The sequence below is a fragment of the Parasteatoda tepidariorum genome, chromosome 6, assembly GCF_982258835.1.
Source record: "Parasteatoda tepidariorum strain Cologne lab strain chromosome 6, Ptep-v5.0, whole genome shotgun sequence".
Lineage (NCBI taxonomy): Eukaryota > Metazoa > Arthropoda > Arachnida > Araneae > Theridiidae > Parasteatoda > Parasteatoda tepidariorum.
The window spans coordinates 31797588-31823599 of NC_141760.1; the positions used below are offsets into that span (position 1 = coordinate 31797588).

General features: G+C 29.5%; 1 protein-coding gene across 1 annotated transcript in view; it reads left to right on the plus strand.

The window, feature by feature from the left end:
• Positions 1 to 244: 244 nt before the first annotated feature.
• LOC107453123 (ceramide synthase 1) overlaps positions 245 to 26012 on the plus strand; it is a 34920-nt gene continuing 9152 nt past the window's right edge. The window contains exons 1-5 of the mRNA XM_071178850.2: positions 245 to 933; positions 8095 to 8257; positions 15352 to 15532; positions 19778 to 19939; positions 20863 to 21010. Coding sequence (XP_071034951.2) covers positions 715 to 933; positions 8095 to 8257; positions 15352 to 15532; positions 19778 to 19939; positions 20863 to 21010 — 873 coding nt within the window. The 5' untranslated portion in view covers positions 245 to 714. The remainder of the gene's footprint in view (positions 934 to 8094; positions 8258 to 15351; positions 15533 to 19777; positions 19940 to 20862; positions 21011 to 26012) is intronic.

Genomic DNA, 26012 nt, shown 5'->3' on the forward strand with positions numbered 1-26012 from the left:
AAAACGTTCCAAGACACTGGCACAAATTAGTGACGGCCGGGGATGAACGAGAAAATGCTCTGGCACACCGGTGTGTCTGCCGGGAAGTGAGTGCGTTTTTTGCTCGCACGTTTATGTGACAGTCGGTGCGAAAGGGTTAACGTTACCCAGTGGGCACTTGTGAACCTAAGTCACGGAGGCGAGCAACATTATCCACGCCACAAATACCCGTTTTATAGGGTGGGCCACAATTACACATCACACAATAGAGAACAACACACACAGGGAAACATCCATGCCTAGAGCGGAATTCGAACCCGCAGGCATTGACTTCGTAATCAGGCACGCTAACCACTCGGCCACCTGGCCGGCAAGATAGAGAACTATGGAGAAGAAATCATATTTTTACCCCGATAATCCTGAAAAATCTCAGCATTTACAAGCAAGCCATAAAAACACAAAATTGTCAGAAGACACGCCTAAATATATAAACCCATTAATATTTGAAATCGTGGTCTCTAAAAATTATTCAAAAATAGACAGGGGAAGTAATTTTTTCTTCTCTTTTTTTTTTGAGTCATCCTAAATCGACAACACATTTTTTTTAATATATCATTAAGGTAAAGATAAGCCGTTGAATCACAAGTAGAAAAGATAAGCTCGTTGTGATATGACGACAATTGTTTTCATTCTCCTGTTACACATCGTTCCATTTTGTATAATTTCTTGCGAATCATGAGTACAGGGGAGTGGGAAGAATTTCCAACGTATTTGGAACTATTCACAGCTGTGCAAGAATATCTGAAGAAACGCTTCCAGGAAAATGTCGGCTTTAATTCCAAACCTGTTGCGCAACCTGTTTACAATTTCACTCCAGCGGATATTCTTTTCGTTATTGTTTCTGCTATAGGATGGACTTTTTTGAGGAAGGTAATTACAGAAAGGATTTCGAAGGTATGTAATAGCTTTATATTAATGTTTTTGTTTCTAAAATAACTAAAGGCTAGTTTTGTTGTTTTAAAAATGTTAGTCATGTGATCATTGCATCGTTTATGGAATGAATTGATCACCTCAAATGAATAACAGAAAAAAAAGTTGTCGCCCCGATTATTTATTGTTGGCGGGCTCACTAATTCTAGTGTAAATTAATGATTGCATTTGGCCATGGAATTATGTATTACTAGTATTGTCCTTTTCTTTCATTCAGTTTAAATTATTAAATATTATTTGTTAAAAACCATGTATTCATTTATTCTTATTTGATTATTAAAGAATTTTTTTAAGCATTAAAAATTTATGTTTTGCAAATTAATTATTGCTTTCGAATAAAGCTGATAGGTTAAGTATACATGAGTGGAAAAATTTTACGTCCAATTAAAAAGGTTCTTTCTTTTTTCTTAGAAAAGATAATCACAATAAATACTAATTGTATAAGACAATGTCTCACAAATTACGTAAATTTTAACTTACGCATTCATTTCGGATAGAATAGATTTTTGAACTTGACAATGAAAGAACAATCTATGCTTCACAAATTTTATTTCCTTTGTTAATGTTTTTTATTTGATACGTAATTAATGACATTGATGTGCTTAACGCATCAATTTAAGTTATTAAATATTTGTTATTCATTTATTCTTATTTGATTATGAATTTCTTAAAGTATTATAAAATCCTGTTTTGCAAAAAAATCATCGATGAATAGAGATTATAGATTTTTAAGTCTAAGCGAGTAGAAAAATTTTACGCCTTAAAGGTTCTTCTCACTGTTAAGTTTCCTTTTGTTTAGTCAAAATATTAAGAATATATTACAATAAGTTGTTAATTTTTAAAACCATGCGTTTTTAAATCAAGTTAATAGTTAGCTTACATATTTATTTTAGATCGAAGATTGTTTCTTAAGCTCAAAAGTGAGGGAAAAATCTATGTTTCCAAAATATTATTTCAACAGTCAATTTTTTTTTTTTTTTTTTTTTTTTTTTGGATCTAGACAACTATATGCTACTACTGTCTTTGATGTACTTAGCACATTTTCTATATAGATATAGTATTGACTTAGTTCATTCAATCTTTTACTGTCCTTCCGTTGAAATTAATTCAAATTATTGAAAATTGTTATTCAAAATTCCACTCTGACATAAAAATGACTTAAAACATAATTTTATTTATTTAAAATTATGTATTGAGTTTGAATTTAATTCAATTTCCTCAGTCAGCAAAAGGTTTGAGTCCTTCCTGTGTTAATTTTCTTTTTCATTTAGTCAAGACAATATTAACAGAGCACTATTATTTTGGATTATCAAATTTTCTAATTTGAATTATTGCATTTTGGAACTATTAAATTTACTAATTGAATGAATAAACTCTGAACCAACGATTCAGTTTTTTTTTAAATATTAGGCCTATGAACATTTAAAAAATTACCTTCCATAATGAGTGATTAAATCTTTTAATCATGTTTTTTAAATCACGAATTGAATTTGTATTGGGTTGAATATTTTATAATTCCACTTGAACAGAAAATGCTCTTTCCTCTAGAATGTCCTATGGTTAGTTTTCTTCGTTTTTTTAAAAAAAAAGACATTTTGATACACTATATGTTTATTTTCTTAAATCTAATTGAATATCTGAGACAATAAATAATTGACTTTAATCATTGACTAAATATTTATACTTTGGTTACATTTCAAATTATTTAGCATAATATACAGGGTGTACCGTAAAGATCGTTCTTAATGTGTATTTTCTTGAAACAATATCAAAACTAAAAAGAATTATTAAAAATTCATTGTTCCTTTTCGGTGCTCCTAATAAATTTTGTGTGTGTAAATAAATAATTGAGTTTGATCCACAGTTAAAGAATGCGCTATTTAGATCAATTCATAAAATTATTTAATCACCATTTTAAATTTTCTAATGGATTTCGCTCTTAAAAACTTTTAAATTCAAGCTTTTAAATGGTGAATTAAAATTAGAGTTCTGAGTTTTATGAATCTGTTCAAGTGGAAAAATTCCATGTATATGTTACGCCATTTCCAAACTGTGGGATGAAAAATAAAACAAATCTTTAACAAATTAAAGAATACAATTGTGTGTTTTTATGAAACATTTTCACTAAGGATATATTAATACCGGTTTCCTTCGAAAAAATTGCCCGCCATTTTATTGGAAACTAGCCAATTTTAGATTTCCAATTGTCCTTTTGTTAGAACTGGTAATAATATTGAATCTTTGTACACGATGAATATAATAATAGGAGTTATATTTAAATTTCTAACACCTGTTTTTGTTTCAATTCGTTAGTTAGCAAATTATTTTAATAACATCAATTTGCTCGTTATGAAAAGAATAAAAATGTTTTAATTTGCTAATCTTACTTATGTTTCATTATTTTAACAAGACACAAATCAACTTTTCTAAGAGAAAGAAAATATTTTTTTGTAAATAGTACTTTTTCGTTAATACACATTTAAAAAATAATTAAAGTGCACAAGAATTAAAAATAAGGGTATTTATTTATATCACTTTGTTTTATAAAGTCTATGAATGTTGTTCTATTTCTTTAATTTATAGAATATTTTGATGCAATTATTTTAAATTAGTTGACACTAAAAATATCCCTAAAAAACCTATCCTAAATTTTGATTAATAATACAACCCAAAAGTTTAATTTAAAAAAAGAGAGCGAAATAGAGAAAACGCTCAGAATAACTTTCAATGCAATGATCGGATTCTCACGTGCTTGTATTCAGTTTTAACCGCACGAGTTCATAACTTAATGCTGAGCAATTAAAGCAAATTATAATTTCAGTTACAAAAAGAAAAAAGCAGCCGACTCAATTTTGGGTTTACGACTACTAATGTTCGACTTCACAGCTTTGTAATTTTGAACCCAATCCAGAAGACAAAGGAACTCCTTGATCAAGTATTGGGAGAGATTTGCCTTCGTGCAGGACTTTTTAAGATGGAACTAACCCGTATTTGCGTTACATGGAGAGGTATATCACGAAAACCTCCCACGGTTTGTCTGAAGGCAAGGAGATTCTAACCCATGATTCGTTTACCATTGTGGTCGATGCGAGCCAGGTGCGGAATTTGTATCAACCAAAAATCGCTGGAATTCCAACCCGGTTCACTTTATTTGAAGGCGAACGCTCTATTTCCTGCACCACCAAGGCTCAGGTAGCTGCAATTTTATTTTATAACCGTTGTTCAACAGCCGACCGAACTTTCGGGTTTACGACTACTAATCAAAGCTGAACCCCGTCCCGCCCCCGTTAGGGGGCATCCGGAGAATACTCTAGACTCTAAGTGCACACACGTGACCTCTCTAAAAAAAAAAGAGGATTCAAAAAGGTAGGCTTGGGGGCGATTCATGGCAACACCAGAAGGCCTCAAAAAATTTTGTGAAATCTTAAAATTAACAATAGTAGTTACTCAGAAAATAGAATTTAGGAGTGTTCAAACATAATAGACGTTTACGACTACTAATGTTAAACTCCATAGCCTTGTAGTTTTGAACCCAATCTGGAAGACAAGGAAACTCCTGGATTAAGTATTGAGGGACATTTGCCTTCGTAGAAGCTTAAGTATGACAGCGATTGATAGATTGGACCTCCTTAATGAAATTTTCTATTTTTGCGTATTTCGGCACTTCAAAGAGGTGGTATTTTTAAATTTTTACCTCTCGAGTATTAATCGCCCCATTCATATTTTTTATTTATTTTTTTATTTAAAACTGCGTCGATTAAAATTATGTAATAGTTTGTCCAAATTAAAACTAAATTTTCTTAGTTTAATAATACTATAAAAATAAACGAGCAGTAAATGAGAATCGTAGTTAAAGAATTTTTTATAGAAGCAGACAAAAATATTTAATTTCGTCTCATTAGTTCCTCAAAATAGTGAAATTACGGTCACCATGGAACATCTAAATCCATGGAACAAGTACACTTTATCTATAAAGGACACACACACACATTCATAGATTGTGTAATCAGTATGAATTTATTTCATATTAATTTAAAAAGCCGTTTACAGACATGCTACATTGATTTAAAATATAAAAAAACTCCTGTTCGCTCCCCCCACCACCCCCGTGGTTGCTACTCATTCATCATTGGTTTTTTTCCTTATAAAATGATAAAAAGTTAATTTTATGTAAGCATATTTTGCCAATATGTAAAACGTGATGAAATAAAGAATACCTGGATTTGAAAAGTAAATAGCTGCAATTGAAAAACAACAACTTAGAAATACAGAATGTTCGACTCAATAAGAAGAGTAATAACTTAGAAATTATTTTATTTTGCTTGTTAACCATGTAAACGATAACCTTATATTATATAACAGTTCACATTGGAAATAGCTTTTATCTCTTTTCAGTCTTTATATTTTTAAAAATTTCGTTGTAAACATTTAGATTTACATCGGCGACATCTAATCGATCTATCTCTTTTTTTTTATTCCTTTTTTGTTGTTACTTTTGACATCAGGTCATACACGAGTTCATGAAATGAATATCACGAGAGAGAGGAATTTTTTCTACAACAGGTTATGCACGAATTTATAAAATGAAAATCATAAAAGAGAGAAACTGTTTCTACAACAACGCATGACTAATTATTTGTAGAGAAAAAATGCGAGGAAAAAAAGCATTTAAATTGACTTCTGAAATTTATTAAGACTTCTGAATTTAATTGAACTTCCAATTGATTCTAAATAACGTCTAATTAATTTAATTCGAATTTAATTGAACCTTTCATTGGTTTTCTGAAGAAAAAAAAACTCTCATTGATTTTGTAATTCAAAATTATCCTATTAACTAGTCAAATTGCAACTCTTTAATTGGGTATTTGCACTTCAGAAAGAAGAAGATCACGAATATCCACACATTTGATCTATGACGTCAACTCCAACTGATCGTTTTTTTTCTTCTCTTTAATAACAGTCGTTGAACAGCCGACCCAATTTTTGGGTTTACAACTACTAATGTTCAACTCCGTATCCTTGTAATTTTGAACCCAATCCAGAAGACTCCTGGATCAAGTATTGGGAGAAATTTGATTTTGTGGTGGACTTTTTGATGGAACTAACCCGCATTTGCGCTACATGGAGAGGAAGACCACGAGAACCTACGACGGTTAGCCTGATGGCAAGGGGACTCTAACTCATGATCCGTATACCACTGAGGATATTTCACATCAGCACTGTAGTCGTTGCGATCGGGGTGCGGAATTCATATCGACCTGCCATCGTTGGGATTCGAATCCGTTTCACCTTAATGGAAGGTGGACATTCTATCCCCTTAGCTACCACGGCTCGCCATTTATAATAATTAGAAAACAAAGGAGAGCAATGCCTACAACCGAAATAGATAATCGTATACATTTAGTCTAGGCAACACAGAATTTTTTTACCCGCAACATATTATAATTGTATCATCATTGATTTTAGCGACACATGTGCTATTATATGGAGTGACAAGGATAAAATTAAAAAAAAAAACCGCCCAACTGATCGCTTATAAACAAAATGGCGTGTTAAAGTTGAGCTACGCTTGTCCATATAAATTAGAGTGTTAAATAACTGAAGTTAATTAAATACAGCTCTATATCGGACATCGAATTTATTGAAATATAATTATTTCTCGTCTACGTCTTTTACTTAAATTAGATTTATTATTTGTTAATGTGTTTTAATTTTGTTAGGTACCGTGATATATATATTTGTTTTGTGTACCGTGGCAACTTCGATATATAATTAGCTTGTTCATGCTCTACATGGCTTCATGCCTGTCTTTGTGTTATGTAAGAAATATATAATTCAAGAATTGAAATCTTTGTGAAAGAATCTTTGTGTAAGAATATAGAATGTGTCACTTAAGAGAATTGTAACTTGACGCGCTTGCCTTACTCGCAATAGAATGGAAAGAGCAGCTGCCAACATAAACAAATGCCGCGTATCAACAACCAATCAGGATCGAGATACCCACACTACGCCACTTACAGGTATAGCATTTCAACGCAGGCAGTATGTCGACCAGCTTGGTATTTTTTTTTTACAACAACTTTAATAATTAATAATTCTCGAACTAATAATTGAAACAATTTTCATTACACCAAACATTTTGTCCATTTTTCTACGTGCTGTGGTAAATTCAAGTTTTTAAGGGCTAGTGTTTGTGTGCAAAATAAAATTTAACGTAACGCGAAACAAAAAATTTCAGAAAAAATTCGCTAAAAAGAATTTAAAGTAGCAATACTTTTCAAGAATTTAAAATTTGGAATAAAATTCTGTGTTAAATTCTTATACAAAAAATGCCTTTTCAGCATGCCATATTTTAACTCTGTAATTGCATTTCTACATTTCTTCTGTAGAGCGGTCCGCGTAGTACTCTTTTCCAACAAGTTTAACAGTTAATAATTATCTAACTATTGATTTAATGTTTAAATTTTTTATTTAATCGTAACTCCTGTGTATTTTTCTACACACCTTAGTATTTTCAAGTTTCTAAGTTAATAGATTTTGCGCAGAAGCCCATTTGTTAAAGTTCAATTGTACAACCAAAACAGCGGCAGTGGCCCTTACGATTTTTAATATAAAAAGAATATAGTTTAGATACTATTAGTTTTTTTATTAATTATTACGAATACATTTCATACTATTATTTCGAAAGCCGTGTAGTATTCATGTTACTCTAAAATAAAATAATAGTTTTCGATACTATTAATTTAATAATTATTATGAATACATTTCATAACATAATTTTGAAAGGCGTGTTATTACATTCATGTTACTTCGATTTAAAATAAAATGATAACTCAGTTGATCTTTTTTTTTATTTCAAACATTTATTTTTTAGTAATTGTTTCCCTTTTAAATGAAAAAAAGTATTTCATAGTTAAATATTTACACAGATCTGTAAATGAAAGTTTTTGATTTTAAGAAGAAATGAAAGAAGATTCATTAAAATAGCGGAAAGCAAACAATTCAAAAATAGACATTTAGTACTGAATTCTAGATTTCTGCATAATAATTTATAACTATGTTTTATCGAAGTTTTTGTTCAAATCTATGTTTTATTGAAGTTTTGTTTAAATTCTTTTATTTTAGCCGCTTGGACGACATTATGTTCTTACTCCGTCCAATCAATCAAAAATGCCAGAAAGTGTCTGGAAATTTCTTTATTACTTGACAGCTTGGAGTGTCAACTGCTACATTCTTATATTAAGCGGTGATCATGAATTTTTCCAAAAACCAAGTTCAGTCTGGACTGGTAAGATAAAGCATTTTTTTACAAATTTTATTGAATTTCTACACTATAGTCATAAACTTACTTGAATGCATTTTTAAATATTTAAGTTTTGGACTTATAATTATTATATTTTAAAAAATTTACTTCCCTTTATAGATAGAAATTAAATGCCGTTTATACTAATACTGCCTAAACTGCATTGCTCTCTCCTTTCCTTTCTCTTTTTTTCACACTGCGATCTGAATAATAAAAAAAAAAAAACGCTGGAAAAATTTAAATTAAAGGTTATTAAAGAGAATTTTTCTTGAGTTTAACTGCTCTTTGATGTCCATGACATAATATAACCAGAAAAGAAAAATTGCTTTGATTTCTTTCTACGTTAACACTTTGACGCATAATTTTTATTAAACATATTTTTTTATATTTTTATGTGTATTAATTTAGATCGAAATAAGTAAAAAGCAGTATTTTAATAATTTATGGTTATGAAATTCTATGTTAAAGGTTAAATCTTTCAGACACGGCTTACTTAACAATATTTTTTTCAAATTTACACTCACTTGCAGTTGTTTAAATCTTAAGGAAACCGTTATTCCTCCTTGAAAGTTTTCTAATTTGCAAAAATTTTTAACGTAATAATTTTAAAAAAAATTCAAATTACTTTTTTTGGATTTTATAGTGTCAGGTGGGGTAAAATGGGCATATGTTAAAAAACATCTATTTTCTCGTTTTAAGTTGAGATAAATTATTCAATACATTTTGAGACATTTACTAAGGTTGGGGCAAAAATTTTTATTTTAGTTTTATAAACTGATAAAAAATTTATTTTTTATAAACTATCTGTTTATTATCAACTGATAAATTATATTAGTTTAAGCTGTTAATGAACTTTCTTCTAATATTATTAAGAACTATTAAAAAAACTATTAATTTTAGTTCAAACTGGTAAAGGAACTTCTAAAGAACATATTTTTCTATTGAGATCTGTTCTACAAATTTAAGTACAAATGTCAAAATTCTATTTATTATGAATTGTTTTCTGAGGTGGGTTAAAGTTGATATATGGTTAGGCTTAGCTAAGTGTTGTATGACAGGGATTTCTTTTTTACTTCTGTGTTAGCTTTAATAAGTATCTAATGCTCTATATTTTATAATGAAATAGCTAAAAAATAATTTACTTGTTTGATTACAGTAATTTTAACGCTGAAAAAACAAAATTTATTTAAAATTTTATCTTTTCAAGAGAAGAATGATAGATCGAACAACAATGCTACAGACATATTATACAATGTAAAAAATTACCAAAATAGCATAATGGTACAATTTAGTGAGCATATTTGAAGATATAGATGGCCCAAGTTTTTGCCTTCACTCAAGTTTTTGTCTAAATATGGCAGTTTGATCATAGAAAACAAAACGATTTCCTTAAACTAGTTAAATTTAATAAAATTTCTACTGGTAAGTAGTAAAAACACTCAAATTACTACGATAGATATTACTTTTTACACTCTCATTTATAGTTCAATTAAACCTAAACCTAATACACTTTTCTTGCTTTTTTAATGAAATTGAGTAGGGTTTTGCAATTTACTGCATCTGAAGTGAAAACTAATTATTTTTTAACATTTAGTCAATGAAATATAATCAAGATACAGTTACTTAAAATATTTTTTATTTCTAAAAATATATTTAACATAGGTGATTTTGAAACTATATCCACTTTACTCCACAGTTGGGTAAAGTGAATATATCAAAACAAGTTCTTCTGAATGGCTTACTGTAAATAAACAATTAAACAAAATTGAGAAGTAATGCCTCTTATTTTATCTATATGAATCCAGTGTACATGAAATGCATCAAAATTATCGCTAAAATAAATTTAATGGTATGGTTTTAGAACCTTCTTTGAAAAAAGCTTGATTTATTTATACCCACTTTACCACACCTGACCCTATTTTAGTACAAATATAATTACGATAATCTGACTGATTTTTTTAGCAACAATTAGACGATTATTTTACAATTAAAAAATATTAAAATATATTTTTACTTGCAATTAGAGTGTCAGAAAGAAATATATTTATATAAAGGACCGCTATCCCATCAGCATCAAAGGGTTAAAAACAGACTGATCTTAAACTTTTTTTTACCATCGCAAACTAAGAAGAAAAACAACAACAAAACTAATCTTGTTAAAATATTGTTTTTAGCAAATGTAAATAAATAGGTATAATAAATTGTATTTTTCTTGCACATGTTGACTTTAAGACTATGCATTTCAATTTCTGTTTTTTTAGAAACATTGTGGAATTTAAAAATGTTTGTTATTTATGACTGTTTTAAAGCTGCATTGCAGTTTTAAAATGCTGCTACTACGACCAAATTTCCCAGATTGCGAGAACAGCCAATATCTTTAGAGTTCGGAAATCATAATTAGCCGGAAAAAAAGACCGCCGTTTTTAAGTCTGATTTCATTACTTTAAATATCGTCTACGCTACCTAATCAATATATTTGAAGTCACCTTCTAGAACAGGGGTTTCCAACTGGCGGCCCGGGGGTCCGCATCCGGCCCGCGAAGCCTTTTTTTGTGGCCCGCGAACTAAAATATATTAGTTGTCATTTTTTTGCGGACAATTTTCGTAAAAACTCTATATGGGTTTAAAATACTTTTCTCGTTAATAGAAACCTAATTTCTTCCTTTCTGTTAAATTTAACATACCAATGGTGCAAAAAAAATTTATTTCTCGGATTTTGCATCTAAGAAAATATTTATTCAAATACAAAAATAATCGTGTATGTTGCTCTTTTTTATTTCATTTTTTTGTATTTTGTGAATATAATTCAGCTTGTGTGTATCAGAAATTTTCTCGAAGAAATTCTCCGATTTAACTTTTTGAAACCACTCATTTTGGACGAAAATATTTACACACACATTTGTAAATTTTAAATGCAAATATCTATTCTCTGGTGGTTGCAGCAGACAAACCACAATTTTCTCATTGAACATTTTGTGTGGTACTATGTAAGTTTTAATACCAACCTTTTTAAAGTTTTATATCTTAACAATTAGATATCTGTTGCACATTAATTGCTGAATATGTAGGTGCACATTAAGTTATTGTAGCCCGAATTTTTATTATTTATTTAATATTTTTTAGAAACATTAGCGGTAACAATTAAGTATTTTTAAAAATCCTCTTCTTATTTCAATTTGCGATTCAATACTTTTGTTTTGCCCAACTTGGCAAAAATTTGACAGTAATATTTAATGTTCCTTCAAACATAAAAGAGTCCTACATAAAATTTTGATAAAGTTGCGGCCCGCCATTTGATTTGTGCTGTTAATTGTGGCCCCCGGCCTCATGTAAGTTGATAACCCCTGTTCTAGAACCATTAACATTGAGTCCTAGGACGTGAAAATCCGATCATTACTTCAAAGGTTATTCAGGGTGTTTATATTTTTTTTGCACTCTATATATCTTATGCTGATCGAATGTTTCAATTTATAACTTAATTAAAAAACTATTTCCAGATCAAAAAATTCGAAAGTTTTTAAATCTGCAATCAGAATACTTCTAAACAATCGAAATAATTTTGATTCTCGTTCTATAGTATCCAGCAAAAATCATATTGTGATAGAAATCAGTTTCGGAAAATCATACTTTTTTTCAAGATATTACAGAAATCGGGTCTCCATAGTCAAAGTTACTTAACATTTTTTCCGAAGCTCTTTCGTTAAATAAAACAACAAAAAAAAGTCACTATACCTTACACTTAGAGCCAAATAATGGTTTTAAACTATCTATTTCATCTTGCTGTGAAGAACTATCAGGGCCTTTAACAGTCGTATAACTTAAATATTTTAAAAGTTATAAATCTTTTTTTCTGAATCGCCAATTTGGCAACATTTTTCCCTTTAAAAGAAAATTATTAAAATCACAGCATTATTCTCCTTTTTTGCAAATTTTTATGATCCCAGATAATGCAGCATTAGGGAAAGCTTGTAAATATTAAAAATAATAGGCCACAAACTATTTTTTTTCCGCACGAAAGTGTGGCTTTTCTACACATAGACGTTTGGCGCCATTTTAAGAATAAGCATTGACATCGCTAGTGTTAGATAGGCTAAACTTGTCCCAACAGTCATGACTCATGAATAACTAACTGCAAGTTACTCGCAAAAAAGCATTATTTCATATGACGTCGAAGCCTTCGAAAAACAACCTTGACGGAGAAGAAAGAGAAAGAAAATCAATTTTTAACGAAACGAAAGTACCATTACTTGGTTGTTAGGCATATAATACGCGATAAGTAAATGTTTTTCTGCACGCTATTTTGAAATACATACAGTATTTTCTCTAAAATAATATTTAATTTCTATTCCCAATTGTTTTCACAATTCAAACTTAAGAATGTTAAATTTATTTCAGTAGAAACTCGTTTTTCAATAGCAATAAAAACCCGAAATGAAAACTGAAATTACTTAGATCAGGGGTTGCCAAACTTTTTTGATCATCGACCCCTACATAATTTTTCGAAATCTCCATCGACCCCCTTAAAAGTAATTTTCTGCTAATTAAAATAAAACTCTATTAGATACCGTGTTTGTACATTTATTTTATGATTTTGAACATTTATTAAAGTAATAGTACATAGTGTAACAATAGTTTTATGAAAAATATATTAATGTTGAAATATAAATGCCTTAATATTTATGAAATAATAAATAATTATAAGTAAGTAGAAATAATAAGTAAAGTAACTACGGATTTATTGCTTCTTAATCAATGCCTGGTATTTTTTTTTATTTTTTTATTATTATTTTTTTTTTCTTCTTTTTTGCAAGGTTCGTTATATTGGGTTCAAAATTGATCAATTTTAATTTTAAATCCCCTCGAAACTCCACATTTAATTTATTTCTGTTCTTAGTTAAGATTGGATTTACGTGACTGAAACCGGCTTCAACCATATAGGAACTTGGAAATGCTATCATAAATGGCTGAGCTATTTCGTAAAGTTTTACATATTTTTGCATTATATTTATATTTGTCCAAAATTTGCTTATAGTAAAATTTTTAGAAAGCGTCTTTGCTTCAAATCCCCAAAATAATTCAGCAAGCTCATTTTGCAGGTTGATGTCCACGTTTTCAATTTGAGCAGAAAATGGCACAATAATCCAATCAGGGATGTCAATGTTTTCCAAATCAACAAAACGCAGTTTAAAAACGTCGCTCAATTTTTGAAGATTTCCTGTCTATATTTCCAAGTCTCCTTCTTTTATTTCTAATTGTCACATATCTGAAAAATACTGATAAACCTTCGACCAATTGACCCTTCCGGTTCGGATCGACCCCCTGGCTCAGATCGACCCCCGCTTATGTCAAATAGACCCCTGGGGGTCTATGTAGACCACTTTGGCGACCTCTGACTTAGATACTCATTTATAAATGTATTACGTCCCACAGTGGACTGATCGTTAAGACACGGTTCCCAGTAGAACACCGAAGTCAAGCATCACTGGCTGCTGTCACTGAGCGGGTGGGTGACCTCTTTGATCAGCCTGCGTAGGGACCGAGGGTGCGCGGTATCGGTCCTCGTTAAATTTTTTGACCGTAAAGTGCTCGACTTCGCGCGCAGGTCGTCAGGCTACCGAAGCAGGGGAGCCCTCCCCTCTGCAGAGGATCAGAATTGCGATGGCATGTCTTCGGATCATCCTCAGGGATGTTTTACTGACCGTCGCCAATAGCCCATTATGCAGGTCTAATGTGACGTAAATGGATGGTGTTTTCAGTAGAAATGTAAACAATAACAATCTCGAGCTGTATGTCTGCTCTAGTTCCGGTTAGAAAGTTTGCAGCTGCTTACTACATGTTATTCTGCGAGGCGATATTTGCAAACGGATAATTTTGTTTTCAATAAAAGAAATAAATTAGATAATTTCTGAGCTCAAATCTGCCGTATTTCATAAGATATTAACGTTATTATGTAATTCTGATGAGTTTGAAGTGAAAATTTGTTTTAGTTATTTAGAGATATATTGTTAAAAAAGGTGACATGGTTGCTAGATTTTGAATAACTCGTTTTTTTTTTGGCAGTCTTGATATGGCCTCTTTCCATAAGTTTATTACTGTTTGTTCTTGTTGCAAGTTGTGCATCATGTTACGTTAGTGTAATCAGTTTAGTATTGTAAACACAATTATTGTTAGTATTGTAAACACAAGTAATAAGAAATCAAATACATTGTTTGCAAGAATCTCAAAACACAATGATGTCAAATGGCTTTAAAATACAACGGAAACAGTAACCCGGAAATTTAGGCGGTACCGAGCTTGCAGCGTTCCCTAATGTAGAAAACACCAACCATAAAGTACTTACCTACCATTAATGTATTATAATAAAAGTTTTTAAGACAACATCAATATAATCTTTTTTCGCGGACACATTGGATTAAACCATAATGAATTTTGCAAATCTGACTTCATATTCCGTACTAGAGACCCTCCACAACTCTAAGGCAGGCTACACACTGAAAAGGCACGTGGTAAAAATGAAGCATACAGAGAGGGAATCCTTATACTTTTGCTTTAGGATGCGCAGAGGTGATGTGCGCATGCTTGTGCTAAAGTATGGGAATCTGCCCATCGCATGTCTCTGTACTTATCACTTGCAGTTCTTCTGTGTATGGCCAACCGAAATATGCAGTTCTTGAAAACACTTGGACTTTAAACCAGCTTTTTGTCGACTGAAACTACTATGCGTAGGTATCTGTCTCTGGATCAAAATTTTTTTCTTTCGGCATAGACTATTTTAAAAATCAAATCAGTTTGCACATTAACGAACTTTTATAAAAATAAAATAAAGCAAACCAGTTCCTGTGACAACCACCAAGAGGTGACGGGTACTCACATGTGTAAGTAAAGAATGATGTTTCTTTAAGACTTATAAATATTTAAATTAATTATAATTTAATTTAAAATTAAATATTTCAAGTAACCCTTACGGATATGTCGAATGAAATGAATACATTTTATATGCTAAATTAATTTGTTATATTTATTTTAATTCAATTCTGTTCAATTTCTGATTTATTTATAGTTGGTTGACTTGTTTTTAGGTTGGAGTTTAACTGAATCTCTACCTCCTAAAATGTACCTGTTTTACATGGCTCAGGGTGGATTTTATCTACATTCCATATATGCAACAATTTTTATGGATACGTGGAGAAAAGACTCCATTATAATGATAATCCATCATGCATCTACTCTAATACTTATAGTATTTTCATTTGCACTGAGGCAAGTATTTCTAGTATAACTTAGTAGAAAATGTACTGTAAGCCAAAAAAAGCGGACCACCCTTAATAACGTTTGATCTAATATTCGGATGTTCACATTCTGGAACTGAATCTTAATGGCTTGAGGGGGTGACCTCAAATACGCTTATTAATAAGTGCAGACGATATTTTAAGTTACGAAGTCAGACACAAAACGTTCTTTCTCTGAATAAACATAACTTTTTTTTTCGACGGATTGGAATTTCTGACGTCCAAGGGGGTAGCCGCAATCTGGGAAATATCGTCTCAACCGTTTGGTCAGGTGCGCGCTCCAAAGTTTGGACCCCTTAATGTTAATTTTGTTTTTTGCATAAATCAAAAAATTTTGAGAAAAATCGGACGAATTGTCCTTGTGAAATCGAAGTTTAAACATGACTTTTTTTGAAATTCAATTTCTCAGTAACTATTCATATTTTACCATGTAAAATTATATTCTTTAAAATGATGCAAGAAATTGCATACCTTGCAATTCAATATTTTTTTCGACCATTATTAAATAAAATAATAAAAAATAATATAAATTTATTAAAAGTTATTTTTTGCATGAAATTATCCTTGGATAAACGAACTTTATGAAAAATTTTAATACGCTTAAAAAGTTCTCGAGACATGGCGAATTACGCAAAAAGTAATATTAACATTAAACTGCCCAAACTTTGGAGCCCGATCCAGACCGAACTATTGGGACCATATTTCCCAGACTGCCGCTACCCTCGATATTTTGGGGGTCAGAAATTCGAAGTAGTCGAAAAAAAGATATGTTTATTCTGAGAAAGTATGTTTTTGTGTCTGATTTCGTAACTTCAAATATCGTCTGCACTTTATTAATTAGCATATTTGAGATTATCCCCTTGAGCCATTAAGATTAAGCCCCAGAACGTAAAGAGCCGATCATTAGATCAAAAGTTATTCTGGGTGGTCGTTTATTTCTCCTGTTACTCACTTTACAAAGACAAAATCAATATTTTCGAATCAATTTAAAAACCAACATGCTTTTTTTAATATACGGAACATAGTAAAAACATTCACATAGTAAAACATTTAATTCTTAGTTTTTAATTTAGAACTGCCTTTTCGTTTTCATAAATTTCGTAGTTGTTCCGGGTTGTGAAGAAGACAATATGTATTCGTTGAATGCTTATCCAAGCAAGTAGAAAAGAAGGGAGGGGGGTTACCAGCAAGGAAAAAGCTATCGAATTCCGACAAATCGTAGAACAGGATTTAATTAACATCAAAACAGGTTTAATTGGAAGCTGAAACTTGAAGATATTTCTTTCAACTACTTTCCGTTTCCTCCCGCGAGCAATCCTGTCTTGTTGCTCATTATATACTCCTTCCTACACTGAAAAAAAACAGTATGATCAAAACTGCCAGAATAAGGTAAATTTTACCATGTTTCTGGATTTAAGAGAACATGAAAGAGCTTGATAGTTTTACCGAAGCGCTTTAGTAATTATTTTGATAAAATTAATAATTAAATATGGTTTTGGAAAATGTAATGAACATTTTGGTAAATATGGTAAAAATTGGTAATTTTTATCATGATAACTTAAAGCGTGGCATAAAAAGCATTTATTCGGTGAAATTTACTTTTCAGTTTTGTATATTTTACTAAATGTATGATAATAAGATCTATAATTTCAAAAACGAAATTTTCCGGTAAGCCGTTACGATATGTGCGGAAAAATTAGCAAATGAATGTTTTAAATAGCGTATATTTTGGTTTTATTAACCATTATTAGTTTTTTTCTACCAAAAATGTAAAAACCGTAAAATAAAGTAATTTTGCTAGAGTTTTTTTTATCCGTGTCTGCTGTGATTTATCAGATTTACAGTTTTCGTTCTTTCTTGTTTCAACAGTAATTTTTTAACCCGAATATATATGCTTTTTTCGCTTGCATGTTTCATAAGGATTCTAAAAATACATATTAAGGGTGGTCTTCACCAAACACCCTGTATGTTTAATAATATAACACAATTTACCTAAGGAGAAAACTTTTGATTTATTTGCAAAACAAAATTCTACTTCAAGGATAATAGAAAGTTATTTATTTTCCAATCGTAGAAAAATTTGTTTCGTGTCTTTTATAAAGATGCGATCCCCGTCATTTAACTTAATAAAATTTGAATCCAACTATATTGCCATGTTAAACAATGAATTAACGTATTTTTATAATGAAATTTTAGCAACCGAATAATAATTAAATTCAAGAAAATACTATGAAAAATGTCATCGGTCTGTCTATTGGTGCTATATCGTATGGGTAACTGTATAAAATTAAGTACAGGTGGCACTAGCAGTTAAAATTTGAAACAAGATTTACGGGCTACTACTTTCGGTTTACTTTTATGTCAAAGATTTGAAACGCGCCATACTATAATGATAATCAACTAGGACTGTTTGCAATATAAATAATTTACCATTCAATTTATACATTTATTTAGCTTTAGTTGAAAACATAGCGAAAATGAAGAAAACACTCGAAATTGGCAAACATTACACTTTATTTCTGTCGTGATAATTATTTCCTTAAATCAATTAGTGGCTCACGACATTTTGTATTCATAAAATGTTTAAAAAAATCTGATGTATAGTAAAATTACGTGTAAATTTAAATGCAATTTGAATAATAATATACTTTATAGAACAGGGGTTTCCAACTGGCGGCCCGGGGCCCGCATCCCGCCCGCGAAGCCTTTTTTTTGTGGCCCGCGAACAAAATTATATTAGTTGTCATTTTTTGGCGGTTAATTTTCGTAAAACTATATGGTAAAAACTCCACTTTTCTCGTTAATAAAAACATAACTTCTTCGTTTCTGTGAAATTTAACATACCAACGGTGCAAAAAATTTATTTCTCAGGTTTTGCATCAAAGAAAATATTTATTCAAATACAAAAATAATCGTGTATGTTGCTCGTTTTTATTTTATTTTTTTGTATTTTGTGAATATAATTTAGCATGTGCGTATCAGAAATTTTCTCGAAGAAATTTTCCGATTTAACTTTTTGAAACCACTCATTTTGGACGAAAATATTTACACAAATTTTTAAATTTTTAATTTAAAATGTAAATATCTATTCTCTGGTAGTTGCAGCAGACAAACCTCAATTTTCTCATTGAATATTTTGTGTGCTACTATGTAAATTTTATTACCAACCTTTCTAAAGTTTTATATCTTAACAATTAGATATCTGTTGCACATTACATACATAGGTGCACATTAAAATTATTGTAGCCCGAAATTTTATAATTTATTTAATATTTTTAAAAATATTATTAATAACAATTAAATATTTTTTTTAAAAATCTACATCTTATTTTAATTTGCAATTCAATACTTTTGTTTTGTTCAGCTTGGTAAAAATCTGCCATTAATATTTAATGTTTCTTCAAACATAGAAGAGTCCTACATAAAATTTTGATAAAGTTGCGGCCCGCCATTTGATTTGTGTTTTTAATTGTGGCCCCCGGCCTCATGTAAGTTGGAAACCCCTGTTATAGAATAACCAGAATGTTATAGAATAACCAGTAAACTTAACATAAATCAGAGCGATGCACCGAAATTTTTAATGAATTTTGTTTATTTGAATTGTTGATCATATTTAAGCTAAGTGTATGTTTTTAATACAACTTTCAATCAATTAAAAAAAAATCCCTATTTAGTCGAGAATTTTTAAGATCACGAAATAATATTTCTATTCAACTTGGTCATTCCGATCAACCCAACTATGTATTTATACTGTTTTATAATATTTGTAATTAATATATTTTGCAATCAAATTTACCTTTTTTAAATGTTCTATTTAAATAATTTGAATCTCGCAAACCTTATAATTTTTGTCAATTAATGTTTTTTTCTAATTATTTAATACCCGTTAATTACAAATCAATTTTTAGTTCTTCCTTTTTAAAGTACGTACATTTTCTTCGTGTATTTTCATGAAATCCATTATAGTTTTTGATAATCCATCATGTTTCGAATATAAGCCATGAACTAAACTATATTTTTTTTTGCATCGTCGAAAATTTGTTGATTGATTTTAACTTTAAAAGAAACTAAACTAAAATATTTCTTAGGTCAAAATTGTTTTGAAGAGTTATTTTTATCTTTTTTTTAAAGTATATATATTTAAAGTATATATTTTTAAAGTATATTTCTTTCAAAAAAATATTATCACTTATCAGTTTTTTTCTCGTTTTTTCAGGTGTCATAACATTGGTTGCTTTGTTCTTTTTCTTCATGATATTTGTGATATTTTTCTTGAATTTTCCAAATTGAATGTATATTTCAAAAGTCAAGGTGACAAAATTGTCAAGATGCATGAATGGCTCGCCAATATCGCATTTCTGAGTTTCACTGTAGTATGGTAATGTATTATGTATTCACTGTGATATCTTTACCTTTAATGTTAAATGCAAGAATTGTTAAATTTTGTTCTTTTCAAATTTATTTAAATTAAAAGCCTAGTTTATTTTCAGGTTCAAAAAGAATTAACTCGAATAATTAATAATGCTTACGCATTTTAATTTTTATCTTTTAGTTATTGTGCCAAAGAGGAGGAAGTTGTAGAAATTTTTATTTTAATTAACTGTTTTCAATTTTATTTTTTTAAACATCTAAAAACTGCCATCTTGAAGTGAATTACCTCATAGAAAAAAGAAGAAAAAATACTAATTTAATTTATAAGAGAACAAAAATCAATTTCTTTTAATGATTGTCTGAAAATAATCGTCGTTTTGTAAAAAAAGCAATTGAAATTTTTTTTAAGGAGATAGAAATGTATGATTTACTGCATTCTGTTTGAAAAAGTAGGGATTTATTCGCATCAGGTTTCAAATTTAGTAACAAAGTTCATCAACAGATGACGCTGCAAACTGATATAAACTATCTATAAGTAATTTTTCAAAATGAAAATTTATTGCAACAACGTAGAGCAGTCTGAAAAAAATATTATACATGCCTGTGCAAATATTTTAGTCATAATAATTAATTTCATGAATCGTTGAGAATACATTCTCTTCTTTCCCAAGCAGAACGCAAGAAACCATACATTTCTATCACACTCATGTTTTTTTTAAAGTAGTTATTCAAATCATTAGACATTTTCGGGAAGACCGGTGTTTTTCTGCACTGTTTAAAAATTTAGTAAAGAGCAAAAGATAAGTATAAAGTTTAAAACAGGCATTAACGTTGACCATTTATAAACAGAATTTGATTATTTACATTGAAACAATGTTTTAATTGATTTAAAAATACTTAAAATTAACATAACATATCTGTATATTGCAGGTACATTTCTCGGTTATATTGGTATCCACTCAGAGTTCTTTATACCGGGATATCCGATATTAACGGATTGCAATCAGTATTACCTTGTTCATTGCTTATGAATGGCTTATTGTGGATTTTGCAAATTTTAAATGTTTATTGGTTTTATGTAAGTAGAATTTCAATTACTTATATCTATTAGAAACAAACTGTCTAATTTATTATGATAATTCCTTTTTAAAATAAATCTTTCATTGAGAATTTGTCTATTACAAAAACTGTGTAACAGTTAGCTAATAAAGATACTATAACAAAATGAGCATGAGCGTTCAAAATAAAAGCTCACAAAAAAGATACCTAGTACTCAGGGCTAAAGAGAATAGAAGGGCTAGTTCACTCCGCTCTTACAGCTGAAGCTACGATTTCACTCCTCATGACGTCGCTGTGTCTACAGATCTCGGAGATCGCAAGCAAAGATATGATAACTTTGCATCCTTCTCTTTGTAAAAATAAGTTAGACTTTTTCTGGTTATTAGCCTTCAAACTTTACGTAATTAACACATTATTTCCGTTCATAAACATAGTTCAAAAAAAAACTTTCTTGGTTATTATATTAAAAAAAATACCATTTTAAACTTATTAAAATGTTTTGCTAGTTGGTGAAAATGACACGATAAATACTTTATTTTAAAAAGTTCAGTTTTAACTTTAACTATTAAGAAAAATGAAGGCATATATCGACACTTTTTTTATCTACATATTCTTTTATTACGATAAGTTAAATTTAGAATCCCCGATTTTAAAATATGTCGTTAATAGCAATTGGTTAATAGCAATTGGTTCATACTTAATCATTAGGAAACATCAACCTTAAACGCTAATTACTGAAACAAAATAATAATTTAGGTTCATAATGACATTAGAAATTTTACAATTGCTTATAAACATTTAAATTTACGATGATATAATTTATAGATATTTAAATTGAAGAAAATATAATTTTTTAAAAAAATCATAAATATTTAGAATAACTACATTAAAAAATATGTTATGAAATTAGGAGAATTTCAACTATATACTATATATTTTATTTGTGCTTTTTATTTGCATTTTAATTTTTTCTTTGACTTTATCCATTTTTTTAATTCTTTTCATCTGCCTTTCTTTATGAAGTAACGAGGCGGTTTCTATTTAGATAATGAATTTTTATAAAAGTTCTTTACGACAGAATAAACGTATTGCTGTTTTATATTAACAGTGTCATTTCGGAATCCATTATTAGCATAGTTGTTCATTTACTTTAGGGAACACGCGAAAAATTATACTTTTTCCTTTTGTTTTTGTATCAGAATTTTTGCAAGTTGCAATCGCGCAAACTGGCATTTCGATAATAGTTTTAAATTCTTGTAAATTCACTGCAAAAACTGAGGAAAGTCATTATAGAAAATACCAAATGTCTTAGAATATCTCGCAAAAAGAAATGATCCAATATAAGTTAGAGCTAGTAAGGCCAAACGCTCCGTTCTTGAAGTAAAAGTGCGAGCTTTGCGCCAAAGTGACGTCAGTAGAGTGACGTCGGAGGATCGGCGCGGCGAGAGATAGTTCAAAGGAGTGAACCAGCCCTTCTATTCTCTTTAGCCCTGCCTAGTACTAGTGTTAATTTACATGACTTTAATTTAGCTTATTTTTATTTCTTAAACATTTAAGTTGAAATTTTAATACATATGTTTATTGATTTTTTTAAAAGAGAAGAAAAAAAATTTTTTTTTTTAAATTTATGATTTGTATTTTATTTTAAATTTTGTTTTTAACAAGGCATTTCAAATATGAGGAAGTTGAGATTTTTAAACAAATGTTTTTATCAACTGTTTTCAATTTGAATAATGTAGAATTTAAGTATATTTCATAGTTTGTTTTATTACTTTATTAAAAAATTTTGTTCGAAATTCTACATGTTTTTTATATGCTCAGTAATAAAGAAAATCAATACTTACAGCTTTTACTTCGAATAAAAAAAATCTTAATGTGTCTTCATAAATCTGAACGTACTGTCAAATTAAAATGTGGGTAATTATTTTTAAGCAATTAAGTTAGGTAATTATTTTAAAATTATAATAAGCTCTAATCAATATTTTAAGTATTGATGGAACACAATTTCATTCAACTGGATGCTCCGGATAGTTTGAAAGTAACCCATAATGTGTACTTTCAAGTTAATTTAGTGCAATGAAAATCTAATTTTTCCAAACATTTTTGATGGTTTCTGGATTTCTTTTGAGAATAATTACAACAATATTGAACTTTATAATTTGCATTGTTTGTGGATTACTCGTATTATATTGAGTTTTAATGGAACCTCACAAGAATGTGTAAATGTGTCAAATAATATCAACATCCATTAAAAAAATTGATCATACAATTATTGAATTTAGTTCGAAAACACTCGTTTGGTTGATGGCTGCTGTGATGTTTTAATATGTCTTTCTAATTCTGAGTTAATTTTCAAATGATAAGGTGGATTATTTCAAAAAAATATTTTAAAATAATCTTAAATCAATAGTTTAAGTATTGATGGAACACAACTTCATTCAAATGGTTGTTCTGGTTAACTTGAAAGTTGCCCATAATAGGTACTGTCAAGTTAATTCAGTGCAATGTAAATCTAATTTTTTCGTACGTTTTTGATGGTTTCTAGATTACATTTGTGTATAACTGCAGCAATATTGGGCTTAATGGCATGCAAAATTTGTGGATTACTCGCATCCTATCGATGTTTCATGGAATCTCATAGGAAAAAGCCTAAAGTCGTCAAATCGCATAAAATGTTTCGTTCACCAACCCTTATGATTGCATTGCAACCTAATCAATTTTGTTCTTAGGGTTAAGCCGATTGTCACATCAAAATTATAAAGTATTCAATTGAAGTATCTTAAGATGTTTTATTGTACGTAGAATCTAAGATTCAGTTTCACATATTCAGTTCCCTGATTCTAATGGGATAAAATGTAAACCTAATTATTTTATTCGGTTACCATTGCAACTTAATCTACCGTTCTATTTCTTTGAATTTCTGCTTAATTTTTTTAGTAACAAAAAAAAAAACATTTTTTTTTATCAGTGATTATTTAGTAGCTGTGCATAACTTTAATTAGTAATATTATTTTACAATTTCATGTTCTTCATTTTAGTAGCATCTGTTGATTGGACATTTAAATTTGCTTACATTAGGTATCATTTTAAATATGCATATTAAGGTAATATCTAAGGATTTATCTTATAAATAAACCAGTTTTTTAAGCTTTTAATTTCGAATAATAGTCAAAATGTAAAACGCGATATTATTTAAATCACAATAGAATATCGCTAAGAAAGATAAGTGAATATTGTAAGTAAACAATAATAAACTAGCCGCCCTTGCTAACGAGTGTGTTTATCTTACAAAATCATCTTGTTTGACATATAAACTTTAATGATAACCTAGACGAATGCACACCACCAATATATTTTAATATTCTAATTACTCAAATAATACCCTAATCCCTCCTCCATTCCTTACACCTTAATTAGTTTTAAACTATATATTAACCAAATTTTTTCATTGTCTAGCAGTTTCTTGACAAGGAAGTACTTTGATTTCAATTTTACATATTTTCAAGAGATGTCCGCGATGTTGTCTGGCGTAAAAATTTCCTCAGTGGTAGACGGATCATGGTTTAGTCCCTTTACCGGTAGACTAACCGTGGGAGGTTTTCGTGTTTTTCCTCGCCATGTAACGAATTTACGGGATATTTCAATCAAAAAGCCCTCCACGACGTCAAATCTCACTCAATACTTAATCCAGTAATTCCTTTGTCTTCTAGAAACAAAATTACAGGACTACGGAGTTTAGCCTAAGTAGTCGTAAACTCAAAATTTGGATCGGCTGCTTAGCGACGGTCATAAAATAAAATTAAATATGCATACATTACTTAAATTAACTAAGCATAAAAGGCGTCAATGACGAGTTTTTACGTTTCTCCTCTGTGAATTAATACCACTTTCGAATTAATTTTGCCTTTGAATACCTAACTAATTTTTTTTTCCATTTCAATTACTATTAATTTTAAATAAATTTTTTTGAAACAAGGTTTTAAAAGAATAAATATTAAAAAAACGGGTATCAGATAACTTTAAAAATATAAATTTGTTGACGTTGTCAATGCGTGCTACAACACTCTTTCTCAAATAAAGCTATAAGCTACGAATATCACTGATGTTATCTTTAAAATAAGTGATTTATTGAATCGTCTACATATAAATTTAAAACAATGGCTACGCTTAACCAATCAGAAAATTCCAATTTATTTCTTGTTCATCCCGCTCTAACCGCTTGTCATAGAATGTTTTAATACCGACGGTGACCTTTCTCATGCTTTAAACTATCTGCATTGCCAAATTTCATTTCTTTCAGTTAGATGGTTTAGGAGTCTATAAAAGACACACATACAGATATTCCTTTTTATACACATAGATAAGGCATAAAGAAATGTTTTACATGGTAAAAAATACCTTTATTACTTTAATTAATTTTATGATGAGAACAACCAAAACAGTTTGATCTTCTGTGTTAAGTAAGGAACCATACCGTATGAATTTTTAGCTAAAAAATAGAAACTAGTATAAACCATTATGTTTAGATATTTGCTAAACGTAAAAAAAAGATATGCAATACATATAGATGTATATTAATACAAAAGAAACTGATTGTGCCGAAACAATTACCAATTTACAAAACACCAACGTCAACCACAAAACGTCAGTGTGTGTCATCGTATACTCAGATTATCTTAAAATATATCTTTCCAGTGATAAGCACTTAGCAGCTTAATTTCTCTCTTATCTGTAGTCTTAGTTGTGTTTTACACGATCTTATTTTGCTTTTAAATGATATTGTTTCAATACAATTATTTATTGTGTCAGTGCAGATGCACTTGGTCGTAAATGTTCACGCAAAGATTTAAAATAAATTTATTGATTTTTCTAATCTCATGGTAACGGAAGAGATGCGATTATAGCAAGTGTTTTATATATTATGTAACCAGTAAATTTATTTTCTATAACCACTAATAGTTAACAAAAGATAAAATGTGAAAACACATTTTTGTAAATTGTAAAATTATATTTGTAATTTT